General features: G+C 35.8%; 1 protein-coding gene across 1 annotated transcript; it reads right to left on the bottom strand.

Annotated features, from left to right (window-relative positions):
* Positions 1 to 48: 48 nt before the first annotated feature.
* Positions 49 to 12496, bottom strand: LOC113114199 (melatonin receptor type 1A-A). The gene is made up of 2 exons (XM_026281014.1): positions 12079 to 12496; positions 49 to 2396 (listed from the first exon to the last, which is right to left on the bottom strand). Exons 1-2 carry the CDS (start codon positions 12263 to 12265, stop codon positions 1528 to 1530), a joined length of 1056 nt encoding a protein of 351 aa, XP_026136799.1. The 5' UTR covers positions 12266 to 12496; the 3' UTR covers positions 49 to 1527.
* Positions 12497 to 13716: the final 1220 nt, after the last annotated feature.

Genomic DNA, 13716 nt, shown 5'->3' on the forward strand with positions numbered 1-13716 from the left:
CATATTTCATGAGATCTTAATATCAGTATTAAGGAAGCCACTTTGTATTTCTTTAGATTATCAAGCTACAAGGTTTTAATAAAATATAAGTACCTTAAGAGTGAAGCAAAACGTAGTTACACAAGCTATACAAACAAGAAGTACAATAAGCTTTTTTTTTTTTTTTTGATCACCTATTTGGTCCACAATATCCAGAAGACTGTGTGACTTGCATGGCATCAGTTAAAACAAGTTATTGCAAAGGAATTGCAAATAAACAAGTCCCAGAGCCTTGTGGGCAGAACTCTGACCTATTGTGCAGTTATCCTTCAGGCAACATGAGTTCCCTTCTTTCCTCTAACCCTTGTCCTAAAGATGCAAAAATGGCAATAACTTAAAGACACCAATGAATTGTTCACAAAAACTTATAAACATGTAGTGAGAATGTAAATAGGGTTAATTTTGATTATATATTGGCTCTTAAAGCAGCTGAGCTGTTGCGATTCTTTAAACGTAATTAAAGTTAGTAGCATCCCTGCCTCCCTAACCCTGTTTAATGTTGCTTTTAATGAAGCTTCAAGTCTCAACCAACATTAAAAGTAAATAACAGTAAAAGACTAGAAAGCAATGTGCTTTTTCTCATCTTCTACAGCTTTTAATCATGCATACGTCTTGTTTTCATCTCAGTTCATTCAGCACAGTTTTTTAACATAGAAAAGTTCAAGGATGGACAAGCAAATAGGTTTTTATGTTGTAAACAAGAAAGTAAGGTACTGTGTTGAACATATGACATTTTAAAAGTGTTCTACCGTATGCCAGAAAGTGGATGGGCTGAATTCAGGTAAATTGGGACACTTTTTGCCATTGAGGTGACTGGAAAATGTGGACCAATTATCCTGAATTAAGCCTAAGTTGTTTAAAATTAGACTTTTTATTGCTTATTATTAAATTTACCCCATTTCAGGAGTATAGCAATGCAGTCTGATGAATAAATAAATCATAAGTTAGACCTTAGACCGTTAGACCTAAAGACATTTGCATTAAAAAATGGGACAAATATCATTGTTGGCCGACACTGGCTGTCTTACCAGGTTACTTAGAAATAATATACGTGAGTACAATATTATATTGCAAATGCATAATTTGGCATGCGCTGCAGACTCTAAAAACCTCTAAAAACATCAGACGGTAACTAAAACTAAAAAACAATATGATAACCATCATAAATCATATTATTGAGCACTCACCAGGATTAAGGGCTACTGTTCTGCTCAGCTGGCACCTTGTTCTGCATGTACGACAGTGTGTGTGCATTGGTTTATAGCATTAATTTGATGATGTCCTGAAAAAAATGTATTGACCTGCTGTATAGAAAACCAAAAAAGTCATTATGAACTTGTAAACACTGAGACCAAGCAAGATATTTGCAATGCACCCTCTTGTAAAAGCAACAGGTACAAGAAAAATACATACACCTGTATTTCATGATATAAATATCTGTATAAACAGTTGAATCTTTTTTTTTTCACAGTGTCTTTTCAGGTGTTTTCATACCGAATCCACTTTGACTTGGTTGTTGTTTGTCATTAAAGGAGATGGCTTGCTTTTGATCCGATCCGCAACATCATTTGAACTCTCTTGGAATGACATCCTCGCAGTACAGAGTGAGATGATAATTTTTTTGTACTCTCGTCTGAAGTTTTGATTCAGCACTCCGTAGACTATTGCATTAAGGCAACTGTTGAAATAGGCCATAAAATAACTGGATACAAAAAACCACTCCGGGATGAGAGGCGCGACCCGCCCGGGGTCTATAGCTACCGCCAGGCCGATGAAATTAAGAGGGGCCCAGCAGACGGCAAAAAGAACGAACACCACAAACATGGTGACGAAGTTCCTTATGTCGTGCGGAGTGAGTTTGGGCCGGAACTCAGGTTTGACGCGTCTCCTCACCTGGATCACCAAGATCCAGATCCGCAGGTAGCAGTACGTCACAATCATGATTGGAAGAATGAAGTGGAAGAAGACGACGGCGATGGTGTATGCCGAGCTTGCAGACTGCGCAAACGTACACGAGTAGACCCTTGGGTCATACTGCAGGGAGCCAACGAAAAAGTTTGGCACTATAGCGACCACGGTCAGTATCCAAATGAGAAGGACGTAGCAAAGCGAATTCTTGTCGCTGTATAGCTTGTCATACTTGAGGCTGTGACAGATATAGCAGTAGCGATTGATTGCAATACCGGTGATGTTAAATATAGATCCAATCACGCTCAGTCCCATCAGGAATCCACTGATCTGGCAGTGGATGAATCCCAAATTCCATCCATTATGTACAATGGAGACCAACACGAGAGGATAAGGATAGACAGCTACTACCAGGTCAGCTACTGCCAGGCTCACCACAAATATGTTCCCTGCAAAACAATGAGAGTGGAAGAACAATAAATGCAAATAAAGCAATTATAGCCACATAGCAACACCGTAAAAATGGGAAAACCTTCAAGCAAAACAGCTTATTACAATTTCCAGAATGCATTTTATTAGGTTATTGAATAACATTAGGCCAAATACAATACTGTAGCGATTTTTTTAATAGAGGGAAAAAGAAGTTTCATATGATTTACCCTCTCACATTTTGCAGATGGCTTGTCAGGTTCCTTGAAGCCATCAGATTAGATTTGCATGAAATTTTGTGTACGACGTTTTCCCAAGGCGCGTTATTTCTCCTGTCCTTTTCGGGATGGATGCCAGTATGCTCCTGCAGCATGACCTTTATTGCATCTAATTAAATCATATCTTTCCTAAGTCTGTCAGCTGCTTTCACTATTAAAAGGATTTGGGTTGCATCTGTTATTGTCACATGACACTTCGCTCTCCAATGAAGACCTTTTAGAACTTTTGGGCCCCATATTAGAAGAGACACTATGAAACCAGGCTGTAGCAAGTCACTGTTTTTAAATATACCATTTTTATGTTTTTTCTTTCCTTTATGTTATGTATTATGTATTCATGCTTCATACATATTTGAAAAAGGTTTATACCACTTGAAATGAATATGATTGTACTCATTATGTACTCATCTCCTTTTGGCTCGCTTAAAAAGAAAAGGTAAAATATTCAGAATGCGAATCAGCCTCACTTTCTCAAGATGCAGATCAGGTATGGATCATTGCACTCGTGTACTGGCATTTCTATCTCATATACAGAACATACTGTGCAAATCTTGAAATCCTGAAGGATTGCCAAATAAATACATTTATGATTTAGCAAATTTAGCTCAATGTTAAGAGGAATCATCGGAGCAGAAGATCATTCCAGAACAGTGACATCTCAGCGGCTCCTCTATTTTCAACTGTTGTGTTCCTAAAGTTGCATTTGAACTTAGGACGACTAGCAGAGAGGGAGGGAAATATGAACAGAGATCTGGAAAGCCCAGCAGGAGCCCTGTAGCATGGAACACAAACCTCACTGCAGAAGTCATCTACAGCTATAGACTTCATGCGAAACATCATTATTTTAAGCGCACAGCTGCAACAAGCTTAAGTTTATATTCCCAAGAGTTCTTTATGCTGTTAATATGATTACAACTAGATGGAGGTTTCTAAGTTTTCAACTTAAGTAACTCTGATTACCATGTTTGCAAATTGTTAAGAAGAGTTTAACATACAACAATATTAGTTCAGAATTTTTGTCTGAAAGCACAAAAAAAAAAAAAAAAAAAACTAGAAGCAGTTTAACAAAATTGTATGTAATGTCATTAAATATTCATAATAACTTAATGTTTAGTTCTAGCACACATATATTTTTGTTAGTTTGGATCATTGAAATCATTGATCACAATGAAATCATGCACCTGTCTCTCAAAGGATAAAATGTCAAAAAAAAAAGAAAATATATCAACTTCGCACTTCGAATCTGAACGCAGCACTGATCGGTGTGTCCATTCTACAGTAGCATAAGAGACAAAGACTCTGAGACTGTGGAGTAAAAGCCCTTACAAGCACGTCACTTCTCCCTAGAGAGTTTGTTTGTGCCACTAATGGCGTACATGCTGCAGGGCAAACCTTTGGTTATGATTTTTCCACACCACCACACATACAGTGAGAGAAATTCACGGCCAGATTCACAAGATCCTTTGAGAGCCAGAGGAGCGCACAGAAAATTTCTCACTTTGTTAAGTCTTCTACATCTAATTGTTTATCTGGCTGCTCTTTTCTTTCTTTCTGCTATGCGCTTTATGATTACATCTTGCAAGATTTATTGTTTATGCATTTGGCAGAATCTTTCATCCAAAGCATTTGCCATTTTTAACAGTTCTAGCATTCGCTGGCAATCAAACCAACGATTTTTTTTACTTTCTGTGTTTGACCTTGTTTAGCGATTAATCTCACCTGTTTCTAATTTAGATTCCCTTTTTATTTGTATATGTAGCTCTTTGATCTAACTTTCCTTTTTAAATTCTTTTCATATTGTATAGCCTAAGTTTGATGTTGATAGTAAACTGTAACACTGTTGTTTTTGTACTGGATTCCTGTGTTCGTGAGTTTTTGCTTTAATAAATTCAATATGTGATTTAGGTCGACACATGAACTTCTTTTCATTCACACCACTGCCCCATGATAGCAAAGACATTTATAATGTCACAAATGCTTCCTAACTCATATTTTCTTAAATTATATTCATGCTAAAACATAAGGATGTTAATAACAATGTGTCATGAGCAGCAAATCAACATATTAGAGTGATTTCTGAAGTACAGTATCATGTGACACTGAAGATTGGAACAATGAAAATTCAACTTTGCAATCACTGGAAAAATTAACACTTTAAAATGTATTGAAATTAATACAATTTATATTAAACTGTAATAGTATTTCACTTTTACTGTGTTTTTAAACAAGCAATTTTACTCTTGTAGTGCATCTGCAAAGCAAGTATTACTTTATCTAAGTCTTTCCCCTGATTTTGTTAAAGTTATTACTATACTGTATGTCCACCAAGAAGGAAATCAAGTTCGTATCATGCTATATAACAGATGCAAAGTCATCAGAAAGCAGAGAAAGCAAGCAAGAGTTAAACTAAATGAACCATTATCCTGACTCTAATGAGTGATGTCCATCTGACTGGTGTCTGTGAGCGACTGCCTTTAGCTCTGCAGCACAAATTCGGCAGTATGGCAAAATTAATTATATTTGAGTCGTGAGTTGTATGTGATGAGATAAAAAAGACTGGAACTGCTAAATAATGTCAAGACAATAGGTCATTCAACTGAGCTAAAAAATTCATGCTGCACTGACCACTGTAGTCTGATTCACTGATGAGTGGCTCTTTAGACAGTTTGTTCAATAAAACACTCAAAAAGGACAGTATTTTCTTGTCAGGTGTAAATTTAATTTCATCTATTTTCACCACAGAAGGTAAACATTTAACTTTTATTTAAGTGCTGGATAAGCCTACAGGATGTTAAGGCGGATGTATAGTAATAATAGTAGTTAGAAATGCTAATGAAGACTAAATGTTTACACACAACTAGTTCAGGAGGAAGTGTGGTAGAGCATGTTCACTATCAACACAACGGCTAGATGTCATTAAGATTAAATGAATCTAAGTCCTTTTAGATGCTGACGGTCGATGCTGTAACTGCACCATCTGGATCTAAAAGGCATCTTTCTCCAATGAGAGCCATTTAAAAGCAGCCACACATTCAATATTTTATTATATTGTACTCTGTCTTTCGCCAGAGCCTGGTTTGTTTTTGTTGGGCTCTTAAAAACGTGAAATTAACTGATATTGTTCCTGTCTGCTAGCTTTGACATCACAGCTAAGGATAGCCACGAGTTCGTGTGGTGATATCAGTCAGTCAGCGTTGTAATGGCGTCCTTTTCCTGCAGAGCTAGAGTCATTAGTCACATGACATTTGCAGTTCAGGTGATAATCATAAAGATAAAATCTTTAACACTTCAGTGATGTCATAAGGTACTGAGTGCAATATTAGGGACTTTGAACATCTAAAATCTAGATGCCAAGATTTGTTTATGTAGTGAAGAACTGCACGTTAAATATGATGTTTAAAGAAATTAAATTGTAATTAATCTATGCACTTGTGTATTGAACAGGCCGAATGCAAAGACTACAGTATATAGTAGAAAGGTTTGCTGTCCTTTCAAATTGAAGTCTGCTGAGAACAGTGCTGAGATATTGTACTGTTTAAAGAAAACACAGGGAAAAAAGGAGTGCAGATGGTTTGGAGACCAAAAATATGAACATACAAACAAATATATTTAAGTAGTGCAACAAATTGGAAAATCAAGAGAATACTAGTATTATTAAGAAATTCATACTGTTTATCATAAACCAAGGGAATATTCAAATATAAAGTTATTATTATATTTTTCATACTGTGCCCTTGATGTTTTAACAGTCAAATACAGCTAAAGACAAACACATTGCCATGCTGTTGCTCTTTATCTTTGTTCATCTTACTGAAAGAAAAATGCAGCATTCATTAAAAAGGGCAAGGAATGTTGGTTATTTCTTGGTTATTTCTTGGCTTTAACCTCTTGTCTTAAACCAAAAGATCTTTGCTTGGTATCTGTTATATTTATTCCATATCAATTTAATGAGGCCTCTCCACATCAAAGAAACCAGATATTAAAGCAAATACCGTATCACACTGATAGTCAAAATTTTGAATACTGACTTCTAATTAGTTAATGCTGGGTATCACATATTTTAATTGCAGCCTTTGCCAGATAAACTTTGATATCATTTTGTCACCCCTACTGAGTGTAAATACAACACTAAAGAGAGGCCCCAAACTACCCTTGAGTTCACAGAAATATTATGCTTAAATCAATATTTTATTGCTTTGGGATCCTGGAGCGCTGTTTCAGATGATACTGGAGTCTTGTCAAGCATAACTCATCACTCATGTCCTTCTGCTTAATTCAACTAAAGAGTGGCAAAAGACTTGCAGGAGAAAGTATCTAGCAGGTGCTATTTAGCTCACATTTGCAGACAGATTATATTGAAGGATAAGCACAGTACAATGTGTCCTATTCTAAACCATTGAAAATAACCGAATGTACTTCTAAGAAAAACAACTGACAAGAAAAACAAACTGAAATTAATTTAGTTATACCACAACTAAAATTACAAAGCAACAGCAAGAACATTTATTCATGAATATCATTCCTTATTTCATCTCTATAGATAATAAGATGACATTAATATGCTTGAGTAGAGATATTGCTTGTCTGCATTAAAGAATATTTCTATGTAAATAATATTCATTTGGATAAACATTTCACACTGCCATTTTGCTTGACTCTCAAGTAGAACAAAATGCAACCATATGTAATATATAAAAACTAATCAGGATGGCCTGACATAACCTAAAAAAAAACATCTAAAAACAGACCCCTTGGTCCTTTGGTTATGGAATTTGTGAACCGGATGAATAAATCACTCAGGAAAATGGGAGGCAAAGAGAAACATACTACTGCACAATGATTAATGACCTAATATACAGTCTGCTTCAAACAACAGATGGAGAGACTGGTCAGTAATACTTTTTTATGCTAAATGGACCAAACACTGGCCTCAAAACATAACTGTACTTTACAATTTAATTTACAATATAATTTACAAATTAAAACACACACACACACACACACAGCATATTTACGAGATTATACACTTGTCTTTTTTCCAAAGCAACTTTCATTGCATTATTCTGTCAATTAATGTGTCCCCTTTGGAACTGAACCAACTGTCTTAGTGTTACCTACTGTAGCAACATGCTCTTTTGCTAAACTACAGAAATGACTAAGCAACTTCTTAAAGAAAAAAAACAAGAGGCCCAATAAACAAACATGGCTAAAGTGCTAAAGATGCATAAATGGTATTTTGAGTAGTGCAATTTAATTTTTTCTCTTGTAACCCTGGCATTCCTAGCTCCATGTTAACTACTTGAGCAACTTAGTAATCACAGAAGACAGTTTTTTGAAACTTCTCTGAAAAACAGTCATATAAAAAGCAGGAAAAAATTATTATGTCTTCACTTTATATGCATAAAGAGCTGGGTAGTAACTAATTACATGTAATGTGGATTATGTAATCAGATTAATTAGATTAAATAACATTATAAAATCCACCTTTTCATATTTGAAATGTTCCTTTCTCAAAAAGCCTACCACTTATCAGAAAAGTCTTCCAGTTTTGTGGCCATTCACACCAAGACCAGTCAATAGTCAGGTAGCAACACAGCATTCAACCAATGGATGTGCAGAAATCCTTTCAGGTTTAACAAGTGTGCATCAATTATGAACACATTTATTTTTATTTGAATTATCACATTTAATTGATGTTATTTAAAAAAAACCACTTTTATGAATTAATTAATTATTAGCTTTTCTTTAAACTTATGAACCCCCTTTCCTTTGCTTTCCTTTCCTTTCCCCAATTTCGAAAACCTTAATGCACTCTATGTTGTTAATTAAAATGACAATGAAATATATTTCTATATCAGTATGGTACAAGTTTATGCTATTCAAATCAATCTGGTAAATCAGTTATAATACAATTTGTAATCTACCCAGCTCTGCATACATACTGTATGGCCACAGACCACTCACACTGTGACATTTGACTGACAAAGTGGTGGACCAGGCATTTCTGGCTGTGTTCAACAGTGGACAAGCCAAGAGTGGATCTTCAAAAGTGTGTCATTCTGTAACTGAGCACAGCATCAGTACAGTGTGTCAGCAATTGGCCATTCATTAAGGCATCGAAACCAGCCCAAGGGCAGGCCAAGGGCCAAGTCGGGCAGGAGTGAGCACATGAACTCCTCAAGAATAAATAAAGCTTCATGGCAAAAGGCAAAACATTAGGGAGTTTCCCACGGGGCAATGCAGCATGACAACAAAACTGCAAGGTAAAACAAGGGTATATGACCCTGCAAAACAGTTCATCTTTAGGAATCAGACAGCTTATATATTTATTTCAATATGATTTTATATGCATATATAATTGTCTTGTCATTTAAAGCTACAGTCAATTTTAGTCTGAAGAGTTTAGAAGATTTGTAATGGGAAAATTTGGGAGTGTCTCTCACACTCTCTGTCTGTCTTGTCTTGTTCTTTTTGGAGCTGGAATCAGCAACCAATTTTGTTGCAAAGGGAAATCAGAGCATTCAGATCTGTGACACTAAATTTACAACAACTGCATCATTTTTCAGTTAAACCTGAACAATAGCTTTTAAATCATCAGTAGCATAATTTTTACATCTTAAGGAATACACTTTGAACAAGACTTATAGATGCTGTAAAATTACTGCAAATCACAGTAATGAATGATTCTGTCCTCATTCCACCCATGTTCAGTACCCGAGCCTGCTAAAAGGGCCCTTCTTCCACTCACACAGCCTCTGTGAATAATTGGTAGAGAAGAGTTCCTCTTGAATGAACAGTGAACTTCATCTAATAAGACCGCCTTGGGCTCATAAGCGGCGTCAGAGCAACTAAAGAACAGTAGTTAGAGATGAGAGTTGCACATAGAAGACGGGCTCTGTTAAAATGTCCGAAACGTTGAGAAATGTAAAAAGGGAATCTAACGCGCGCTAGAGATCCTGTAGCTCAGCTGGTAGTGGGTGATGCTCACAACACAAAGGTCATTGGTTCGATTCACAGGAAACGTACAAATTGATTACCTTTACCTTTAAATATACAGCTGGTCCCAAGTTAAAAGATGCACATATAGTAGTCCAGCAGCATATCAATGCTAGCTCTCCTGTGGAGTTTCATTTGTAATTTTATGATGTAGGTACACTGGCTGTGTTGAAATGAGGTTTACCTAACAGCAGGGAATAGTTGGTCTGAATAATCTAAACAGACAGTGGTGCCACAGCAGATAGAGTCTTTGAGGTTGAGTACCTTAAATAAAAGAGATAGACCGCAATGGGGAGGAGAGGAACCACTTTGTTTCACTACAGAAGAACAATGGAGAGTGAATGTGTGTGTGCTCGTTTGACTGTGCATGTATGCGTGTGTTTTTTTGGAGTAAGTGTAACTTTGGATATGTGGTGGAATGATTGCTAATTGAATATTCACACTGGGTCAGTGGTCTTTACAACGGGCCATGGGAGGTCCTCTCACTAGTGAGAAACATAATGAAGCACACATCGCAGGAGGCTAATGGGACAATTACTGGGTTAATTTGATGCGCTAATCCAATAACGTGGTGCACTATACTGAGCAGAGGAGGAAACGTTACAAAACAAATATAAATAAGTAATGTATTTGAAACAACTGACAAAGATGAAATATGTCAAAATGGACTGAAAAGTTTGGTGTTGTTACTTCAAAATATTGTGAATAATTCTATGTTATCTGAATGGTTCAGATGTTTAAAACACATTAGCTTCTTTTCCAGTAAGTGGTTAAATATACAACTGCATTTATGCTGCGAAACAGGCTTAATGGAAATGCAGATTTCCTATCTGAGAGTAGGTGGCACTTATGGAAAGGAACCAATACATCGTTTACCATGATTACTCTGGTACACAACTTTCTGTTTCTGACATCCACTTGTCACTGAGAAGAAAGGAAGTCAGTATTTACATGTTTTCAAACAGTCATTCAGATTTGCTATGCTATCCATTAAAAACACCAAATATTTAATTATTTTATATTTATTTTCAAACATTTCTTTACACTTATGTTTTTGGATATTTTAATCTGGACTAAAACATGCCAGCACAGAAAACACCTAGATATTGGTTGAAAATGTTCTGATTCTTTATTATTGTTCTTTATAATAGTATTGTTTACTATCTGTTAGTATGTTTTATAGTGTTTTATAGTTAATGGTTCTTCTTGATATTGTAAATAAAAAGTTATTAAACTTCAACTTCATAAACTGTGATAAAAGCTTCAGCTATTATTGAAATTGCTTTGTAATTAATGTAAACATTAGCACTGTCCAAAACCTGTTTTTCCATAGTGCTTTTGTAATTTTCAAACTGGTGCCACAAACTTCACAGTTGAGGAAGAACATAAGGTCTCTGTCGCTATTGGCAGAGAAAAGTGGCATATGGGTCGGTGTGACACCGGTGATAAGCACTCCATCCACTCACAGGAAAATGACTGGCCTGTTCAGGTTTGTTTGATATTGGGCCAGTTACCTGAAACCTCTAAAAATAGTTCCTTACTGTCCACTATGATTTAGTGCAATACCCTGTCAGGAATGGCAGAAAATATGAAATCATACTAATTAAGATTTAAGTTTATGCAGAATGCTGCATTATAACCTAATTCATTTATAAACTCTTAAAACTCACTGTATACTACAGTACAGTGTAAACTGACTGTTAAACAGTTTGCATGTTCTGTCAATATTTAATATCCTGTAAATTAAGCACTTCTTTCATTGGAATCCCAGGGCTGTATTACAGAGAAATTCTAACTTAGAATTTTATTTTGTCTGTTTAGCAGCATTGTAATTTTACTTGGAAAATATAACTTTATCTTAAGTCAAAAATGAAGGTAAGAAGTTTGATGAACAGTAAGAAAACACCTCTGGTCCTAAAAAGTCGTAATAAACTATAAACCTGCAAGTCTGAATAGTCATTAAAAAAAAAAAAAGAAAAGAAATGTAACTAGTGAGATAAAAATGTTACTACAAATTAAATATACACTAGTTTCATAAATATTAAGTACAATGAATAAGTAGGCTTTTAGTAAAGCTTGAAAAGATCATACACATGATGAAATGACAAATAATTCAATAGCAAAAATGTTACATTGTTTCCAAAAACAATGGGATAGTCACTAATGTTACTACTTAGGAATAAGTAGGAGATTTTGAGGAATATGTAGCCTTCTGGTGACTAATAAATAAAATCGTAGTCACTACTTGTAGTACTAGATCGAATAAACAGTTACAGCTAAAATAAAAAAGATACTAATCATATATCATTTGCTAGCAATTAAAGCATCTGGACATGATATATATATAATAAAAAAAAATACAAAATCCATAGTTTAAACGAATAAATGTTTAAACGGCTTGCCATGTTTGGTTTAAAAGCGATATTACCTGCGTTACGAAGTTTCTTGTTTCTGTAGACAGAGAAGATCACCAAGAGGTTCCCCAATATATCAACCACGATAGTGAAGATCAGAAAGCTGCCCAAAGTTGTGGCGACCCAGGGTGGGCGATTCAGAGTGATCTCGTGAGGGCTCAGTGAAGAACTGTTCATCAAGCGGCTGCCATTTATTTTCATTTTATCTTCACTTCAACAATCCTCGCCATAAATCATAGGATTTGATTCCATTGGAAAAAAACACGTGTGGCAGTTAATTCGTTTGCGTAAACGTGCGTAAAATAAAGGTCTGTTATCATATCATGGTCCTCGATGGAGCGCACGCCTTCATGGTCTGAGCGCGGACATGTGTCCGCACTTTTATAGCTTTCTGTCTACATCAGATTGTTGGTATGTGACATCCGACAGCAAGTTAAGTTCTTCTCAAATGCCCATGGATGGGTGATGCTGTGTGTAGATCGCTGTTACGCTGCCCCGCTGTGGATGACAAAGAAATCGGCTCGTGATTTTGGGTCGAATAAAGTTGAGTTGCTTCTTTTTCATTCACTGGAGATTATTTATGCATGTGTTCATTCATTATTTTTGGATATCCATGCTGTATTTACATCGAATTCGACACATTCACACAGTTTGATCAAGCGTCGTGGGAAAAAAATCAGTTTGAGTGTGTGGAGTGTTGGTTAAAGATCTGTGATGAAACTTGGAGGTTCAAACACTGCTTAAGGGCTACCCTTAAACTATTCGTTAGGCTATGCCTTTATGCAAAAAAAAAAGAAAAAAAAAAAAAAAACACCTTCACCCGAGGTTGCTTAATGTATTTAGCTGTTTCTCTATTAACTGTAAATCACTTTGTACAAAAGGGCAAGATCACAAGTTTAAGTATTAATGTCACAGCTAGTAGGTCATATGTTGTCAAGTCCACATCAGAGAGCCTTGATATAAGTTCAAAACTAAGACTAGGTATTTAACTTTTTACTCCAGTGCATCCTTCTCAGTATAGGTTTATTTTTTTAAAGTCTATTTCTGTTGGCGCTTGGCATTTCCATTGTTATTGGGCAAAAGATACAGTTCATTAAACACATGTTGACCATTTTTTTAGTGGTAGGGGGCATGGGGTGGGGGTTAATTGGGCTTTTGACTTAAACCCTTAGAGCTGCTGAGTTATAGCCTATATACTGTGACGGCTTCCCCCTGCCACACTATTGAGATTTATTATTATATGTTTTTTATTTTTTTGCATCAATGCCCAGCCCTAATACGCATGCAGTTAGTCATGTATCACCCATGTGCGCTTATTATAAAAAATGTATGAGAAGTGGCTATGTTTATTTAAAATATATTGTTATCAGCAATTCATCTGTGTATTTTATCCTAAAGAAAAAGCATGCATTCGTATTGTGATATCTAAATGTAGTTTGCCAACTGCTGGACAGAGCTGCAAAAAGCATCTGAGCAGCAATAATAAACTGCCCCTTAAAAACAACCTTTAGACCATGCAGCTGTCCATTTGCACATACAGCCAAATGTATTCGTCATAGAGTAATGTGGTCCAAATACTCTTTGGACTGTGGCTCAGCACCATGCATTAGCTTTGCATCAGAGGATGCCTGTCGGTGCCAGCATCTTTAAAT

This window comes from Carassius auratus, chromosome 14 (genome assembly GCF_003368295.1).
Source record: "Carassius auratus strain Wakin chromosome 14, ASM336829v1, whole genome shotgun sequence".
Lineage (NCBI taxonomy): Eukaryota > Metazoa > Chordata > Actinopteri > Cypriniformes > Cyprinidae > Carassius > Carassius auratus.